The sequence below is a fragment of the Mus pahari genome, chromosome 9 (assembly GCF_900095145.1).
Source record: "Mus pahari chromosome 9, PAHARI_EIJ_v1.1, whole genome shotgun sequence".
Classification (NCBI taxonomy): domain Eukaryota; kingdom Metazoa; phylum Chordata; class Mammalia; order Rodentia; family Muridae; genus Mus; species Mus pahari.
The window spans coordinates 26,622,453-26,637,150 of NC_034598.1; the positions used below are offsets into that span (position 1 = coordinate 26,622,453).

General features: G+C 52.7%; 1 protein-coding gene across 1 annotated transcript in view; it reads right to left on the reverse strand.

The window, feature by feature from the left end:
* Adamts14 (ADAM metallopeptidase with thrombospondin type 1 motif 14) overlaps positions 1 to 14,698 on the reverse strand; it is a 78,404-nt gene that overhangs the window by 19,283 nt on the left and 44,423 nt on the right. Inside the window, exons 5-12 of the mRNA XM_029542313.1 lie at positions 14,280 to 14,363; positions 13,506 to 13,653; positions 12,115 to 12,220; positions 10,038 to 10,181; positions 8,935 to 9,067; positions 7,670 to 7,783; positions 5,721 to 5,869; positions 2,026 to 2,201 (exon numbers count right to left, since the gene is read on the reverse strand). Of these exons, the coding sequence (XP_029398173.1) occupies positions 2,026 to 2,201; positions 5,721 to 5,869; positions 7,670 to 7,783; positions 8,935 to 9,067; positions 10,038 to 10,181; positions 12,115 to 12,220; positions 13,506 to 13,653; positions 14,280 to 14,363 (1,054 nt within the window). The remainder of the gene's footprint in view (positions 1 to 2,025; positions 2,202 to 5,720; positions 5,870 to 7,669; positions 7,784 to 8,934; positions 9,068 to 10,037; positions 10,182 to 12,114; positions 12,221 to 13,505; positions 13,654 to 14,279; positions 14,364 to 14,698) is intronic.

Genomic DNA, 14,698 nt, shown 5'->3' on the forward strand with positions numbered 1-14,698 from the left:
CTCTTCATCCTTCTTTTTAAAAGATTTACTTATTTATTTTATGTACACGAGTACACTGTAGCTGTCTTCAGACTCACCAGAAGACAGCATCTGATCCCAGTGCCATCTGAGCTATCTCTCCAGCCCCCCATCCTCCTCCTCCTTCTTTTTCTTTTTTCTTTTTTTTTTTTTTTGTTTTTTTGTTTTTTTGTTTTTTTGTTTTTTGTTTTTTTTTGAGACATGGTTTCTCTGTGCAGCCCCGGCTGTCCTGGAACTCACTCTGTAGACCAGGCTGGCCTCGAACTCAGAAATCCGCCTGTCTCTGCCTCCCAAGTGCTGGGATTAAAGGCATACACCATCACCACCCGGCTCTCCTCCTTCTTTTTCTTCCTCTTCCTCCTCCTCCTCCTCCTCCTCCTGGTGTTGTTGTTTCAAGATAGGGTTTCTCTGTGTAGCCCTGGCTGTTCTTGAACTTACTTTGTAGTTCAAGGTTGGCCTCAAAACTCTGAGATCTAGCTGCCCCTACCTCCCAAGTGCTTGGACTAAATGTATGCACCACCACAGTCCCTCACCTAGGACTCCAGTATGGAGTCACAATATCTAAGACCACTTTAGAGAACTTCCTTGAGAGTCAGATTTCTGATGGGGTCTGGGTCTGGGTCTGAGTCTGGGGGATTTACCTCCAGATGAGAAGCAGGAACATTCTAGTGGGCCCAGCAGGCAGCTGCGTGGACAGGAATGGTAAGTTCCTCAGAGCGGGGGAATCCAGGCAGAAGGACAATCTGCCGGCTCCTGCCCCCTCCTGCCCCCACCTGCCCCCACCTGCCCCCTCCTGCCCCTTCCTGCCCGTTTCTGAAAGGGCACAGCTGCGAAGTCTGGCCCTGGCAAGACTCTGAAGTCCTTTGTATCCTGAGGCGTTCTCATGAGCCTGAGCTCACGGTGCTGATGTCAGCTCAGGTTTGAGAAGACATTGTTCTCACAGGAGCTGCCTGGGATCCAAGAGGTGGGGACCACTGCACTACCCAAACCCTTCCAGCCTCAGGCCTGAAAAGCCAGGCATCCGGGCCCTTCCTTCACTAACGCGACAGCAGGAAGTCTCCCTAAACACACACTAAAAGACTGAGTGTTACACTCCAAGTTCCCAGGCCTGTTTCTATCCCTGAGGGTACCTCCTCAGCCTGGGGAGGAAAGCAGCATGAGAAGCCCCCCCTCCGGGTTCCTACCTACCTGCCTTCAAACGACCTTCAGCGACCTTCAGCAACTGCTAATGGATAGATGCCTCACCCATGAAATCTAGAAACCTAGCCTAAGGTAGGTTGAGCTCCTCTGGACATGGTAGTACACCCCTAGAGAGCCCTGCGAGGCCCTGGGGCGGCACACTGGGCTTTCTCCAGAACTTTGAGACAAACTCCAGAATGTGAACTAAGCCTTTGCTTCCTCTCTCCCTCCCTTCTTCCCTCTTTCCATCCCTTCCTCTCTCTTTCCCTCCCTCTCTCCTCCCCTCTTTCCTTCCTTCCCTCCCTCCTTCCCTCTCTTTCTCTCCCTCCCTCCTTCTTGTTTCTGAGACAGCATCTCACTATGTATCCCTGACTGGCTTAGAACTTACTACATAGACCAGGCTGGTGGTGTTAAACTCACAGAGACCTGCCTGCTTCTGCCTCCTGGGTGCTAAGATTAAAGACCGATGCTGTTGCAATCTAACTTTTTCTAAAACGTTCTGTCGTCTCTTTTACAGGGCAGATGCCTTCATGTGCAGGTAAGGACAGACATCTGAACGGCACTTATTCGGCCTGAGCTCTGTGATCGGCTGTGGGTATCCCTGGAGAAGAGCCCCCTCTCAAAGCTGCTTGCCTTATAAACATGCCAACCACGGGTGGCCTCAACAGCAACAGTGACTCCACAAGTGCATGACACACAGGCTCACCCAAGGACTTGGGTGAGTCTGCCCACGGGTTTCCCATGGTACCCCCAGGCCCTTGGGCCTCAGTAGTTGGGAGAAAAGGAACGAGAACATGCCCAAGAGTTGGGCAGAGCAGAGCCACTCACCACTTTCGGGCTCATAGGGCAGCCAGCTGTGCTTGGCATCCTGGTGGGTATAGTAGGAGTTCCGCTTGGCACACTGCTGGGCCCGGAAGTCCTCGTAAGGCCCAGGACAGTCCTCACTGTTGCAGATCTGGTACTCAAACATGGACCCTGAGCACGGGCGGCCTCCATAGGCTGGACTGTAGTGGCAGAGAGACCGGGTGATTATGGGGTGGGGAAGGGGCGGGGCGGGGCTGGGAAGAGGAGAGCTTCCCACATGAGACCTGGGACAGCTCAGTAGTAGATTTCTCAACTCACTAGTGACCTACAGTGTTAGGCAACTGAACTCAGGGTCTTCTGAACTCTCTCTCTCTCTCTCTCTCTCTCTCTCTCTCTCTCTCTCTCTCTCTCTTTTCTTCCCCTCTCTAACTCCCTCCCCCACCTCTGAGACAGGGTCTCATGCAGCTCAGGCTAGCCTGGGACTATGAGGATGGCTTTGACCTTCGGATCTTTTTGTCTCCACCTCCTGAGTATTGGGACTGCAGGTAACTAACCACCATTCCCAATTTATATGATTTTAGGGATTGAACCAGGGCTGCACCCTGGGCAAGCACTCCAACATGTAAGCTCCAACCCCTCCTTCCCCCTGACTATTTCACCCATAGGAAGAGTGCTGGCTCCTATCTACCTGGGGGTGGAGGTGGGAGGTGGGAACATAAGGACAGACAGACGAGGGACGGCTATCCCTCGCCACCAGTCAGCTGTCAATCTTGCTTACTCTTTCAATTCCTTCAGTGGTTACTGCAGACGGTGCAGGCACTCGGTCAAGACAAAGAGTTCTCCACCCCTCCACCCCCCTCACCCCGTCTCATAATGGTATACAGTAAACTAAAGAGCAGCCAAAGAGATTTGGATTTTGAACCAGAAGAGCTGACTTCCAAGTCCTGACCATGTGGCCTTGGTTCAGTCTCTGGGCTTTTCTCTGCCTTGAGCTCCCCCTTGAAAGGTGGGATCAACGGAGCTCACCTCCAGCTGTGACAAAGCAAAGGAGAGCAATGACACTCTTCCCCATTAGGTCAGGAGGATTAAAAAAGATAGTCACTCCGGAGCTGGGGAGATGGCACCACTGGCTACTCCTGTGGGTTCAGTTCCCAGCATCCACATGGCAGCTCACAAGGCTATTCACTCCAGTTCCCAGAGATCTGATGCCCTCTTCTGGCCTCTTCATGCACTGCAAGCACACAATGCATATATATGCATGCAGGCAAACCACTCCCACAAAATAAAAATAAATCTTTTTTAAAAGACTTTTTAAGTTGGGTGTGATGGCATACATTTTTAATCGTTAGCCCTTGGGAGACACAGGCAGGTGGATCCCTATGGGTGTGAGGCCAGCCTGGTCTACATACTAAGTTTCAGGCCAGCCAAAGCTACCTAGTGAGACCCTGTTTCAAACGAAACAAAACAAAAACCTTTCAATGTAAAGTATCCAAGTATAGGAGGCAACAGTGCCCTGCTCAGAGACTCTAAGATAACTCTCCAGGTGTAATGAACTCTCCACTTGAACACACAACATCCTGCCACAGCACTTGGGATACTTTTCAATAATAGCAGCTGTCGCCTCTGGAGTGCTTAACCCATGCTCCAGCGCGGGCTTACATAATAGTCCATTTAAGCCTCATAAAGCAAATAGGTATTTGTTGAGGTTTTGGTCTTTTGCTGTGTATTTTAATGTTAAATACTGGTTGCTGCCACGGATGAGAAAGCCTGCACTTATATCAAGTAATGCTATGTGACCTTGTTCACATAGCATTAATGTACATCTATTGGTTAAATAAAGATGCCAACAGCCTATAGCCAGGCAGAAGAAGGTTGGCAGGATTTTGGTTTCAGGGCTTGGGGTCTGAGGCAGGACTACAAGAGAGAGAGAAAAGAAAGGAGAGAAGGTGGAGAGAAGAGAGGACACCATGAGGTAGGTGAGTCGTGAAAATATGGTCATGAGGGCTGGCCAATCAGAGCTAAGAGCAGCCCAGGTGGAACACGGCAAGTTATAACTCAGGGTTATTGATAGAGAAGTAGACATAATAGCTTAGAGGGGAGATACCTGCCCAGCTCTAGTGCTTTAAAGGCTTATTAGAAATATAAAAATCGCATGTCTTTTATCTGGGGACTGAATGACCTAAGGTGGGGTGGAGGTCCCCAACTGAGATTAAATAGTTACTACAACAGGTATGGCTACAGGAAGTGTAATAAATGGGAGGGCTGATCAAGAAGAGACATGCAGGCAAATGCAAGGTGGCATATCAGAGTCGGCACCACGACACCGACCCACCACCTTGACCTTTGCGTCTCCAAAAGAGGAAAATTACAAGGGAGTCCGTGTGCCTTGCCATCTGTATGTGGCCAGCCTGGTTACCACAGACCCTGGTTGCTATGGTGATACTCGGCCACCAACCCATAAACGGTATACCACCAATAACCTCTGTTTCTTTTTCCCCCTTTCTGCATGTGTCTGAGTGTGTGGTGTGCATGTGTGTATGTATGGTCACCAGTGTATGGATGCACATGTGTATACCTACATTGACACTGGGTGCCCTCGCTTTCTACTCTATCCATCGAGGCAGGGTCTCATGTTGAATCACAAGCTTGATGGTTCTGACTCATCTTCCTAGCCGGCTTGCCCTGAGAAGTCCTGCATCCCCATCTTCCAGATGCTAGGATTATAAGCAATCATCACATCTGCTTGGTTTATTTTTCTAATGATTTACTTATTTTTACTTTATATGAATTGGCATTTTCCCCCCGCATGCATGTCTGAGTGAGGGTGTTGGATCTCTCCTGGAGCTGGAGTTACAGCCAGTTGTGAGCTACCACGTTGGGTGCTGGGAATTGAACCCAGGTCCTCTGGAAGAACAGCCAGTGCTCTCAACCACTGAGCCATCTCTCCAGCCCCCAGACTCACTAACCTTTATGTAGGTTTATGGAATGCCAACTCCAGCCTAGATTGCATGACAAGTGAGCCCCAAATGACCACTATTTCTAAGGGTTCTGGGCCCTCAAGGGCCCTGTGACCTATTAGCACGAATGTTCATTATGCCATTTGGTGGAAGGAGGGCCTACACCAGGCCCTGTGGAAGTCTCTGGGCCAGTGGACCTATGGCAGCTTCAACTAGTTTGCCCAGTCCCCATTGGGGTGTACCAAGCAAGCAGGTTCACCCTGAGAGATGAGGACTGTGGGGAACTGGGGCTCGGACATCCAATAGCCATGAAGGAGGGGAGGAGATGCTACCAAGATGACTGAAAGGGAGAGACAAGTTTCTGTCCAGTACACTGAGGTGGGAATGGAGGCGGAAGTTAAAAAAGGGGGAGGAGTTTACATACGTGGCAGAAAGCAAAATTGATGGTGTGTTAATGCATTGAAACTGGTGTTTACTCAAAGTTTCACCAAAAGGATTGGGGTGATGGGAGGTCTCTGAGTGCCTGGCAGGGTCCTGGACACACCCAGTTTCTCTGGGGACTTCTCTGGACAGGACAACTCAAAACATTATCTCAGGTGCATTTCAGGAACTCAGCCTCTGTGGCTCACGAGCAAACTGCCTTGCTCCAACATTCTGGGCCCTTTTCCAGGAATCATGTTACTGTCTGTAAGGGTCACTATCCTGCACCGGATCTCTCCCACATAAGTGGCATCCTCTGCCCCGCCCGCCTGCCGCACTCACGGAGGGTTGTCGCAGCTCCGGCTTCGGGATCGCACCCCACCTCCGCACGACCGGGAACATGAGCCGAAGTTGGTCCAGGAGCTCCAGCCTCCATCCTGACCATAAGTCTGCTCTGGTGACTTCCAGATACAGTGGCCTTTGAAGCACCACTAGGGTGGAGCAGAGGGTGCATGGTCACCTTAGGCCACCACAGTGGAGCCTGCAACAAGGGTGTTCCTTGGGGCACACAGAATGGCGGAATGGATACTATGGCGAGCCCTGAGAAAAGGGGGTGGGGAGGGGAAGGGAGAAGGAGAAGGAGAGCCGAAGCCATTAAGAGATTAGCCTGGGGAATGAACTGGGCAGGATCCTAGCTCTACTGGAACATAGGTAGCTGCCTCAGACAAAGAGCTTACTACCATCCTGGGTGTAGCCACCCTTCTCCAGTGCAACGCTGAGAAGAGCATCTCAGTCAACAGCACACACAGAGCCCTCCCCAGTCAGCAAACATTAGCCAATGATATCTGCGACGGGGCGGGGCGCTGTTTCAGGCATGAGCCGATCTGATGTGGGTGGGGCTGAGAGGGGGCGGGGAAAGATGATCCGTCTTATCCTGTCTAAAGCTGACCTGTACCCTGAAATGCCTTCCCAGGGACCAGGGGATCCCTATGAGCCAAGGGATAGATGCATGGACTCTGAGAAGCCTGGGTTTGAATCCCAGCTTGGCTGCTGGGAGATGTGTGTGGCCACTTGGCTTTGCCTGACCTCATTTAAATGCTACTAAGAACAGAAGGCATGGGGGCTCTGTGGTTAAGAGCACTGGCTGCTCTTCCTGAGGTCCTGAGTTCAATTCCCAGCGACCCCATGGTGGCTCACAACCATCTGTCATGGGATCTGACGCCCTCTTCTGCTGTGTCTGAAGACAGCGGCGGTGTACTCACATTCATAAAATAAAGAACAGAAGGCACAGGGCTGGCACTCAGAGGAAGCCTAAGGTGACACTCTTCCCCTTTGGCACAGGGAAAGCACGGCAGAGTTTTCTGGGTGCTTCTCAAGAGGGGGGTCCCCAAATAAAACTAACAACCCAGACACCTGGGCTTCCCCCGAACAGTTCAGTCCATCTTTAAGGTCCTGAGATGTTTAGAATGAGGTGTGATTTACACACCACGGGAATCACCCATTTTGAGTGTGCAGTTCAACATCTTCATAATCCAGTGGTGCACAGCCTTTACCACAGTTGAACTTCAGAACACATTCACTATCACCCCAGAAGCCCTTCGTACCCCTCTGTGCTCATCTCTTACTCTAGGGGTGGGAGTTTTAAAGCTTCCCAGAAGATTTCCTTGTGTAGCTGAGGTGGAGATGCACTGGCTAACTCAAATGCAGAACTGTGACGAGGGGCGGGGCGGGGGGGCGGATCTGGGACTTTTTAAATAGAGCAGCTTAGAGCTCTCAGACCAGCCAGGGAATTCTCTGACCCATGCAGACCTAAGGAAGCAAACACACACCCGAAAACACACGGAAACACACGGAAACACACGGAAACACACGGAAACACGCGAAGGGCAGGTTGCAGAGGAGGAGAGAAGGTTTGTGAGGTAGGGAAGAGGCAGTCAGGGAGCAGGGGAGTGGGTGGGGTGGCTAGAATCCTCCTCCCTTTGTCCCTCTCTGCTAGCCACTCACTATGTGGCCTGACCCTTTCTTTAGCCCATCTGGGGTTCCGTCATCTTATCTATACGGTATAGGAAGTGAGCAGACTGTAGCTTAAGAGACCATGCTGAACCCGGCTGACCGTAGAGGCCAAGGGAGAGAGGGCAAGGTGGACATTTGTGTGGAGGTCATGAGAAGACTCTAGGCATGTGGACCACCACGACACAGGAGCAGGGTCCTGGCCCCTGCATCCATGCCAAGTGATGGGCGCTCCACACCTCAGGGGGAGGGCCACTTCCTGCACAGCTCCCCACAGGTACCTTGCCTGGTGCACACTCTGTCCCATCCAGCGGCGGCCCCTTCTTGGTCTTGCAGAAGTAGGGGTTGTCTGGGTGGCTGCACCACAGCTGCTTGCAGGGCTCAAAGGTCCTGAACTGTGAGGCGGGGAGATGAGGTGAGTAGTGGCGGAGGGAACAGAAGGCGTGGCAACTGCTGGGATGCAGGATGCTAGAAGGCAGCCAGAACCTCACGTGCTGTCAAATGTCACTAAAGTCCCGTGGTTCCAGGGCCTCCTCTGGGCCCTTCCTACGGTCTGAGAAGGGGGCCCTGCGCGGTACATACTGTCTCCTCACTGACTGTTACAGAAGCCACCTGCAGGCTCCACAGAGGTCTGGGCCCAGGATGCCCCTGATCCTTGGGCATGTGGGGGATCTTGAATGAATCCTCACGAAGTTGAGACTCTCCCATCCTCCTTATAACATGGATACCCAGTAAGGTCAGAGGTCAGCCACCTTGTGCTCCAGTCCGGAGGGATGCCCCCGATTTCATTAGTACTTTCTTAGCACCTCCCCTAAGACAGACAGGTATCCCTCGGAAGCACATGGGCACTGAAGGGCACACCCTGCTCTTCAGCCCCAAAGCAGTGTTGTGTCATGTCACATGTCCCCCGTGTGGCCTAGAAAGTGGGAAAGGTGGACCACACAAGGGTTCCGTGCTACCAAGAATAGCGTCCTGTCCTGCAGAGGGGAGGGGAGGGGAGGGAGGCTTTATTCTCTGGGTGGAGGTACAAAGTACTAGGGTCACAGAAGGCTGTTCTGTAGATGTCACTACCCTGAGATGTCCCCTTGCATAGGTCCCTTCAGGATAGATCAAGCTGACCTCTAGTCTTAAGGGTCGCCCCCTGTCCTGTCCTGAAAAGCAGAAGCAGGGTTATGTTCTCTGGCATCTATGGCCTCTGGAAACATGACGGAGACATGGGGATGACCCCATAGAGAGGAGACCGCCAGACACAGGGTGATGGAGATAGACTACCACACCCCACTACAGTGTTCAGAGGTGGGAACCCTCTTCTTACCCATGGCTCACACCCTGGCCTGACCCATCACAGATTAAACCAGACCAGCCAGGTTATCGATGGCTGCTTGCCCTTCCTGCCTCACTCCTCCCATCTTCTCCAGGTCTGAGCCCTGCCCAGGCTGCATACACGTGGCTTACAGGTGAGACGGGATGGTGTGTGCACCGGCACCAAGCCTGCAAAGGCATCCCTAGGCCTGGGTCACATGAGCCTGTCACGCAGCCTACTCACAGCTAAGCAGGTGTGGTACCCAGTGCCAAAGTCGAACCGGCATTGCTCATCCATGGAGTAGTCTATCCCGGGCAGTTCCGGAGGCTGGGGCCAGGTGCGCTCAAAGGGGTCATCAAGGAGGCAATCGTAGGATCTGCGGCAGGGACAGGGGAAGTGAGCCAGCCCGAGGGCTATAAATCCTAAGCCTTCCTTTCCCAAGGTGGGGCTTTTAATAAGTAAGGACGGCCTATAGGACTTTGTGTCCTCTGTCGTGGGCCCTAGCTGTCTATTCTAAGGACGATGGACAGTCACAGTGTCCTCCTTCCTAGGCGGCTGTTTAACAGGAGGATTCTACTTACATCCGTGGGCATGGGTACCAAGGCCTACCTAAAGAACTCAGGGTGGATCATGCGGACCTCCAGATTCAAGGATCATCCCTTGGCCTGTCCTACAGGGTAGGGTAGGGTCAGAGTTATGTCCCTTGGTGACTCTGGCCTCGTAGATACAGTTGACATGTGGCTAAGGTGTTGGTTTTGCCCGAATAAAAGGGATGCAGTATGTATTACAATGGGGAGTGGCCTTGTAGGTAATTTGAGGCCACACTGCCTGTGTCTAAGTGTATCCACCACACAGGAGGTACGCTGGGTGGGCAGTGCTAGCCAGCTGCGATGGAGGGTCAGTGACTAGTGTCTCTGTCACTGTCTGCTTTGAATACCTGTCCTACATCTCCTGGTGCCGCCCCACACCACCCCCCCATCCCTGACTCTCATGCCCTGGGGAACTGAAACTACTGTATCTCCAGCTGCAGCGTGGTGTTTTCATCCTTAATGAACCCAGATTCCCAGGACCAACCCACAGGGAATTCTAAATTGGCATCCAGGTAAGGTAAGAGAGCCTGGTTTTTAATAGTACATCTATGCTTTTGGTCCCTTGGTCATACTGAGTTGGGGGGCTCACTAACCCACCTGTGGTGCGCTAAGGTGGGTGTTTTAGGCCAGGTGAGGGGATGGGGGTTAGAAGAGATGCAGAGTGACCAGGCCAAGCAGGTGGGGCAGGACAAGACAGGACAGCTGTGTAGCCTGGGCTTGCCCACCCATTCCTATCTTGGGGTAGAGGTAACCTACGGGAGGTAGCGGCTGAGCTCCAGCTTGCTGCAGCGAGACCAGTGGAACCTGTGGAAGGCGGCCTGGACCAGGGGCGCCATGACGCTGCCCAAACTGGTCTCATCATCGCAGCCATTGCCCTGGCCGTCATGCTCCATGCCAAGTCTGCGGGGAAGGAGAAAGTCTTGCTGTGGGTCCTGACCCTTGAGGACAGGCAGGTGGACCCAAAACAGCAGACCCTGCCTTGACCAGGAGTCCAGACTGGCTGGCTAGTCTCCGTTTCCCAACCATGCCTCTTCTCCTCTCCATATTCTTTCCCCTTGGAGACCCATCCCCAGAGACCTTATCCACATCCACCTAGCTCTTGAGGATAGGCCAGCGGGGACACCAATGGCCACTCATCTTCCCCATTCCCCTCTTCCCATTGTTCCCCATGGACACACCTGTCCAGCCCACGGACATGACTCTGTTCCTTCTGCACCCCTCCCCCCTATATGACTGGCATCAAGCTATCAGGCCCATCCCCTGGCCATTTGCTGGCCTGGGTAGAAGGTCCCTGTAGGGGGTCCTATTGTACAACATCAGCACCGGCAGCCGCAAGCATGTTGGGCTATAGACATCGCTTGCATTGCCGCATCAGGAAGGCTCCTGCGTGCAAGGTCTAATCTCGTTACGTAAGGTCTCATCAGCCTCACTCATGGAATCGTTCAGTGTGTGAACCTCTTAAAAACTCTCCTGAGAGGCAGAGGCAGGCGGATTTCTGAGTTCAAGGCCAGTCTGGTCTACAAAGTGAGCTCCAGGACAGCCAGGGCTACACAGAGAAACCCTGTCTCGAAAAACCAAACCAAACCAAACCAAACAAAACAAACCTCTCCTGAATGGATGGACCTGTAGCACACGCCTCTAATCTTCCTCTCAGGAGGCAAAGGCAGGCAGATCTCTCAGAGATCGAGGCCAGTCTGATCTACATGGTGAGTTCCAGGCTAGCCAAAGGTACATAGTGAGACCTTGTCTAAAACCAACCAACCCTCCTTCTACACATGGTACGTATTTATGAAAGTTTACATTTAAAACTTTGTTCTTTAAACTGATATTCAAGACCAAAGCCCACCTTTTTTTTTTTTTTTTTTTTTTTTTTTTGGTTTTTCGAGACAGGGTTTCTCTGTTTAGCCCTGGCTGACCTGGAACTCACTCTGTAGACCAGACTGGCCTCGAACTCAGAAATCCGCCTGCCTCTGCCTCCCAAGTGCTGGGATTAAAGGCATGCGCCACCACGCCTGGCTCTAATTTCTTAAATACTGCTAGTGACTTCATGGGCCATTGGCCATTAAGTAGACATGACATAGATCATTAAGTTTGACATTGCTTCTCTGCAGTGAGGGGCCTCTACTTAGGAAAGAGTGGATATCCACTGCCTTTTTTCTGCAAGTCAAACCCCAGCACATGATAGGTGCTCAAGAAATACTGAATGAAAGCCAGGTAACGTGGTACACGCCTATAATCCCAGAATGTGGCTAATCTGGAGCAAGAGGATCCAGAGCTCAAGAACACCCTCAGCTGGTTTGAGACTAGTTAGGGCTATATGAGACTAGTTGGGGCTATATGAGACCCTGTCTCAAAAAAAAACAAACCCACAAACCAAAAGAATAAAACCAAATACTGGTGAAGGGATGTGTTCTAAATAGCGTCGGAGCCCACAGAACTGGCTGCCAGTCCCACCTGGCTTACTGCCTGGGCTCCAAGTGTGCCTGTTTATGGTGGGCTTGGGCCAGTCCCTCCGTAGGCACAAGCCAGGGTAAGCTGGAACTGGTCTCTAAAGCATGCTTGGGTGAAGACAGAAAGAAGACATGGCAAGGAGAGAGACCACCCAGACAGCAGGTCTGACCTATGACAGGCGTTCTGCCACCAGCCTGACAAAAGCCAGGCCACATGTGGTCCCCACAGCCACGGGCATTGCCTCCTACCACAGGCAGCCGGTAGATATCATGTGTCAGTGACAGAGCCTGGCCTGGCCTTTTACCCTCCAGTCCCCTCTGAGCTCAACACTTGGCCCAGAGCCCTAAGCCACTCCTAAACACACCCTCCCAGGTTTACTTACACATGGCCTGTCTCATGAGCCACGACAAAAGCTGAGGAGAAGCCGTCCTCGTGGTTGAGGGCACAGCTTCTTAGCGGGTGGCACATCCCAGTAACAGGTGCATACCCTGCCAGAGAGGAGAGAGGTCACAGGCAGAAGCGATGGGGTGTACTGACCTGTGTTCCCAGCCTGAACAACGCAGAGACATCCATCCCAACCTGGTGGGTGTTGGAGGTTCCTAGAGAAGAAATGTTCTCAAAAATCTCTTCCCAGAGAACAAACATGGCCTGGCTGCCACCCTGTCCCAGATTTAGGGCTTGTTCTTGGCCTACAGTTTTCCATGTACCAGCAGCAATGTCTCTGAACAAGTGAGGACTTCCAAATGAGACCCTAGCCTATACATACTCCACTTCTGTGAGCCAGTCAACAAACAAACTCAGAACACTGTCTATGTAGAGGGCAGGGATGGCCGTGTGTTGGCTACTGGGGGGAGCCAGGTAGAGTGGCACCCGCCTGTAGCCCCAGCTACTCTTGAGACTAAGGCAGGAAGGCCACACAAGTCCAGGAGTTTAAGACCAGCCTGGACAACATGGAGAGGTGCATCTTAAAGGCAACAAAGAAGGGGAGGGAGAAAGATGAGAAGAAGAGGGGGAGTGAGAGGAGGAGGAAGAGAAAAAGAAGGGGAGGAGCAGAGAAGAGGAGAAGGGAGAGAGGGGGGAGAAGAAAGGAGAGGGAGGAGGAGGGAGGAGGGAGAGAAGGATGGGGAAGAGGGGAAGAAGAGAAGGAGGAGACAGAGAAGGAAGAGGAAGAGGAGAAAGAAGAGGAAGAGGAGGAGAAGAAAAAGAAGAGGGCAAGGAAGAGGAAGAAGAAGAGGAGGAGGGGGAGGAGGAGGGAGGATGGGGAGGAGGGGAAAGAGAGAAGAGGAGGAGGCAGAAAAGGAGGGAGAGAAGGACGAGGAAGAGGAAGAGGAGGAGAAGAAAAAGAAGAAGAGGAAGAAGAAGGAGAAGGAGAAGGAGAAGAAGAAGAAGAGGAAGAGGAGGAGGAGGAGGAGGAGGCGGCGGTGGCAGCACAGGGCACTGGGCTTCTGTTCCTACCACCAAGGGCTCACAGTCTGGATGAGCAGAAGCCTGGCTGAGGTTCCTGAGGTCTCCAAGCAGCTGGGGACGGGGACAAACAGTACACACAGGCTACAGGCAGGACTGAGACAGCAGCCACCAAAATGAGATGACTCCCCTGGCCACAGTCCTTCTGTACCAAGGCTTACCCTGCTGTCCCTCCAGGTCCTCTCCCCTCTTCTCCCCTAGGATGGGCCCCATAGAGAGAACATTGCTCTCCAGGTCCAACCTTGAATGTCCACGTCTGCCCTGCAGGCTGCTCACACCGGGCCACCATAAGTCTAATACCCTGCATACCCGAGGGGCCGAAGTTCTGGCGCGTGAGGAAGATGACGTGGTCGTGGTGTTCGGTGTGGCTAGGGTCCTGGCGCTGCTGGGAGTGTGCCCAGCGACACACCTGCTCCAGGCTTCGTGCTGGGTTCCCTCGCTCGATCAGGCTCAGGGACTGTGGGGGGAAGCAGGAGGGTGCCAACAATGGGAAGGTCAAAGACACCCCGGACTCCAATGGCGCTCTCCTCAGCGAGAGAACACCGAGGCCCAGGGCTCCTAGAGATCACTAGCTGCCTCCACACGGCTGCTGCTGCACACAGTCATCCCTCCACGCACGCGTGGTGGGCACTATTCAGCACCCATGCCCACTAGAGACAATAGCACATGCTATTTTTACTCTCTTCAACCTGCAAGACAGTGAACTGTGCTGAGCATCTCCCTATACCAAACACTCCCTCATCTGGTCTCGACAGTAGCCTGTGAAGAAAGTATGGCTGTCACCCCCATGAGGGAGCATAATAAGTTCCCGGTTTAAGGCTGCAGAGGTCAGGGTCCCTAAGTTCAACAAGTGAAGTTCAACAATGACAGCCTTTGTGTCCGTCACTGCCCCATCCCCAAGGGACTACTCAGAGACAGTGGCCTCTTCCATGAAGGACCCAGGATGTCAAGTTTCCCTGTGATGAGACCCAGCCCATTGCCTTGGTCCAGGCAGCAGCTCCAATAGTCTTTGGGGGCTGATTTTGTAGGCAAGTCTCCTGCTTGCCATCCACCCTGTGTCCCCTCCGGTCAGTAGGGGCTCACCTGTCGGTAGCCCACCATGATCAGGCGGACAAGGGCGATGTTCACGTGGGCCCCCAGCGACTCGTCATGGTAAATCTCATCCACCTATAAGAAGATCACAGCATAAAGGTAGCAGGTTTCCCCCTAGGAGACCTACTGCATGCCACACGTCGCGCCAAGCTCTCACATACAGCACGCCATCTCCCACATCTATGACCTTGACCAGCAGGCCTTTCCTTCCCAAGTAACAAAACCGAGGCTAGCCAGGCGTGGTGGTGCATGCCAGCCCCCGGGCGGCAGAGGCAGGTGGATCTCTGAGTTTGAAGCCAGCCTGGTCTGTAGAATAAGTTCAAGGACAGCCAGGGGGAGAGAGAGAGAGAGAGAGAGAGAGAGAGAGAGAGAGAGAGAGAGAGAGAGAGAAGAAGAAGAAGAAGAAGAAG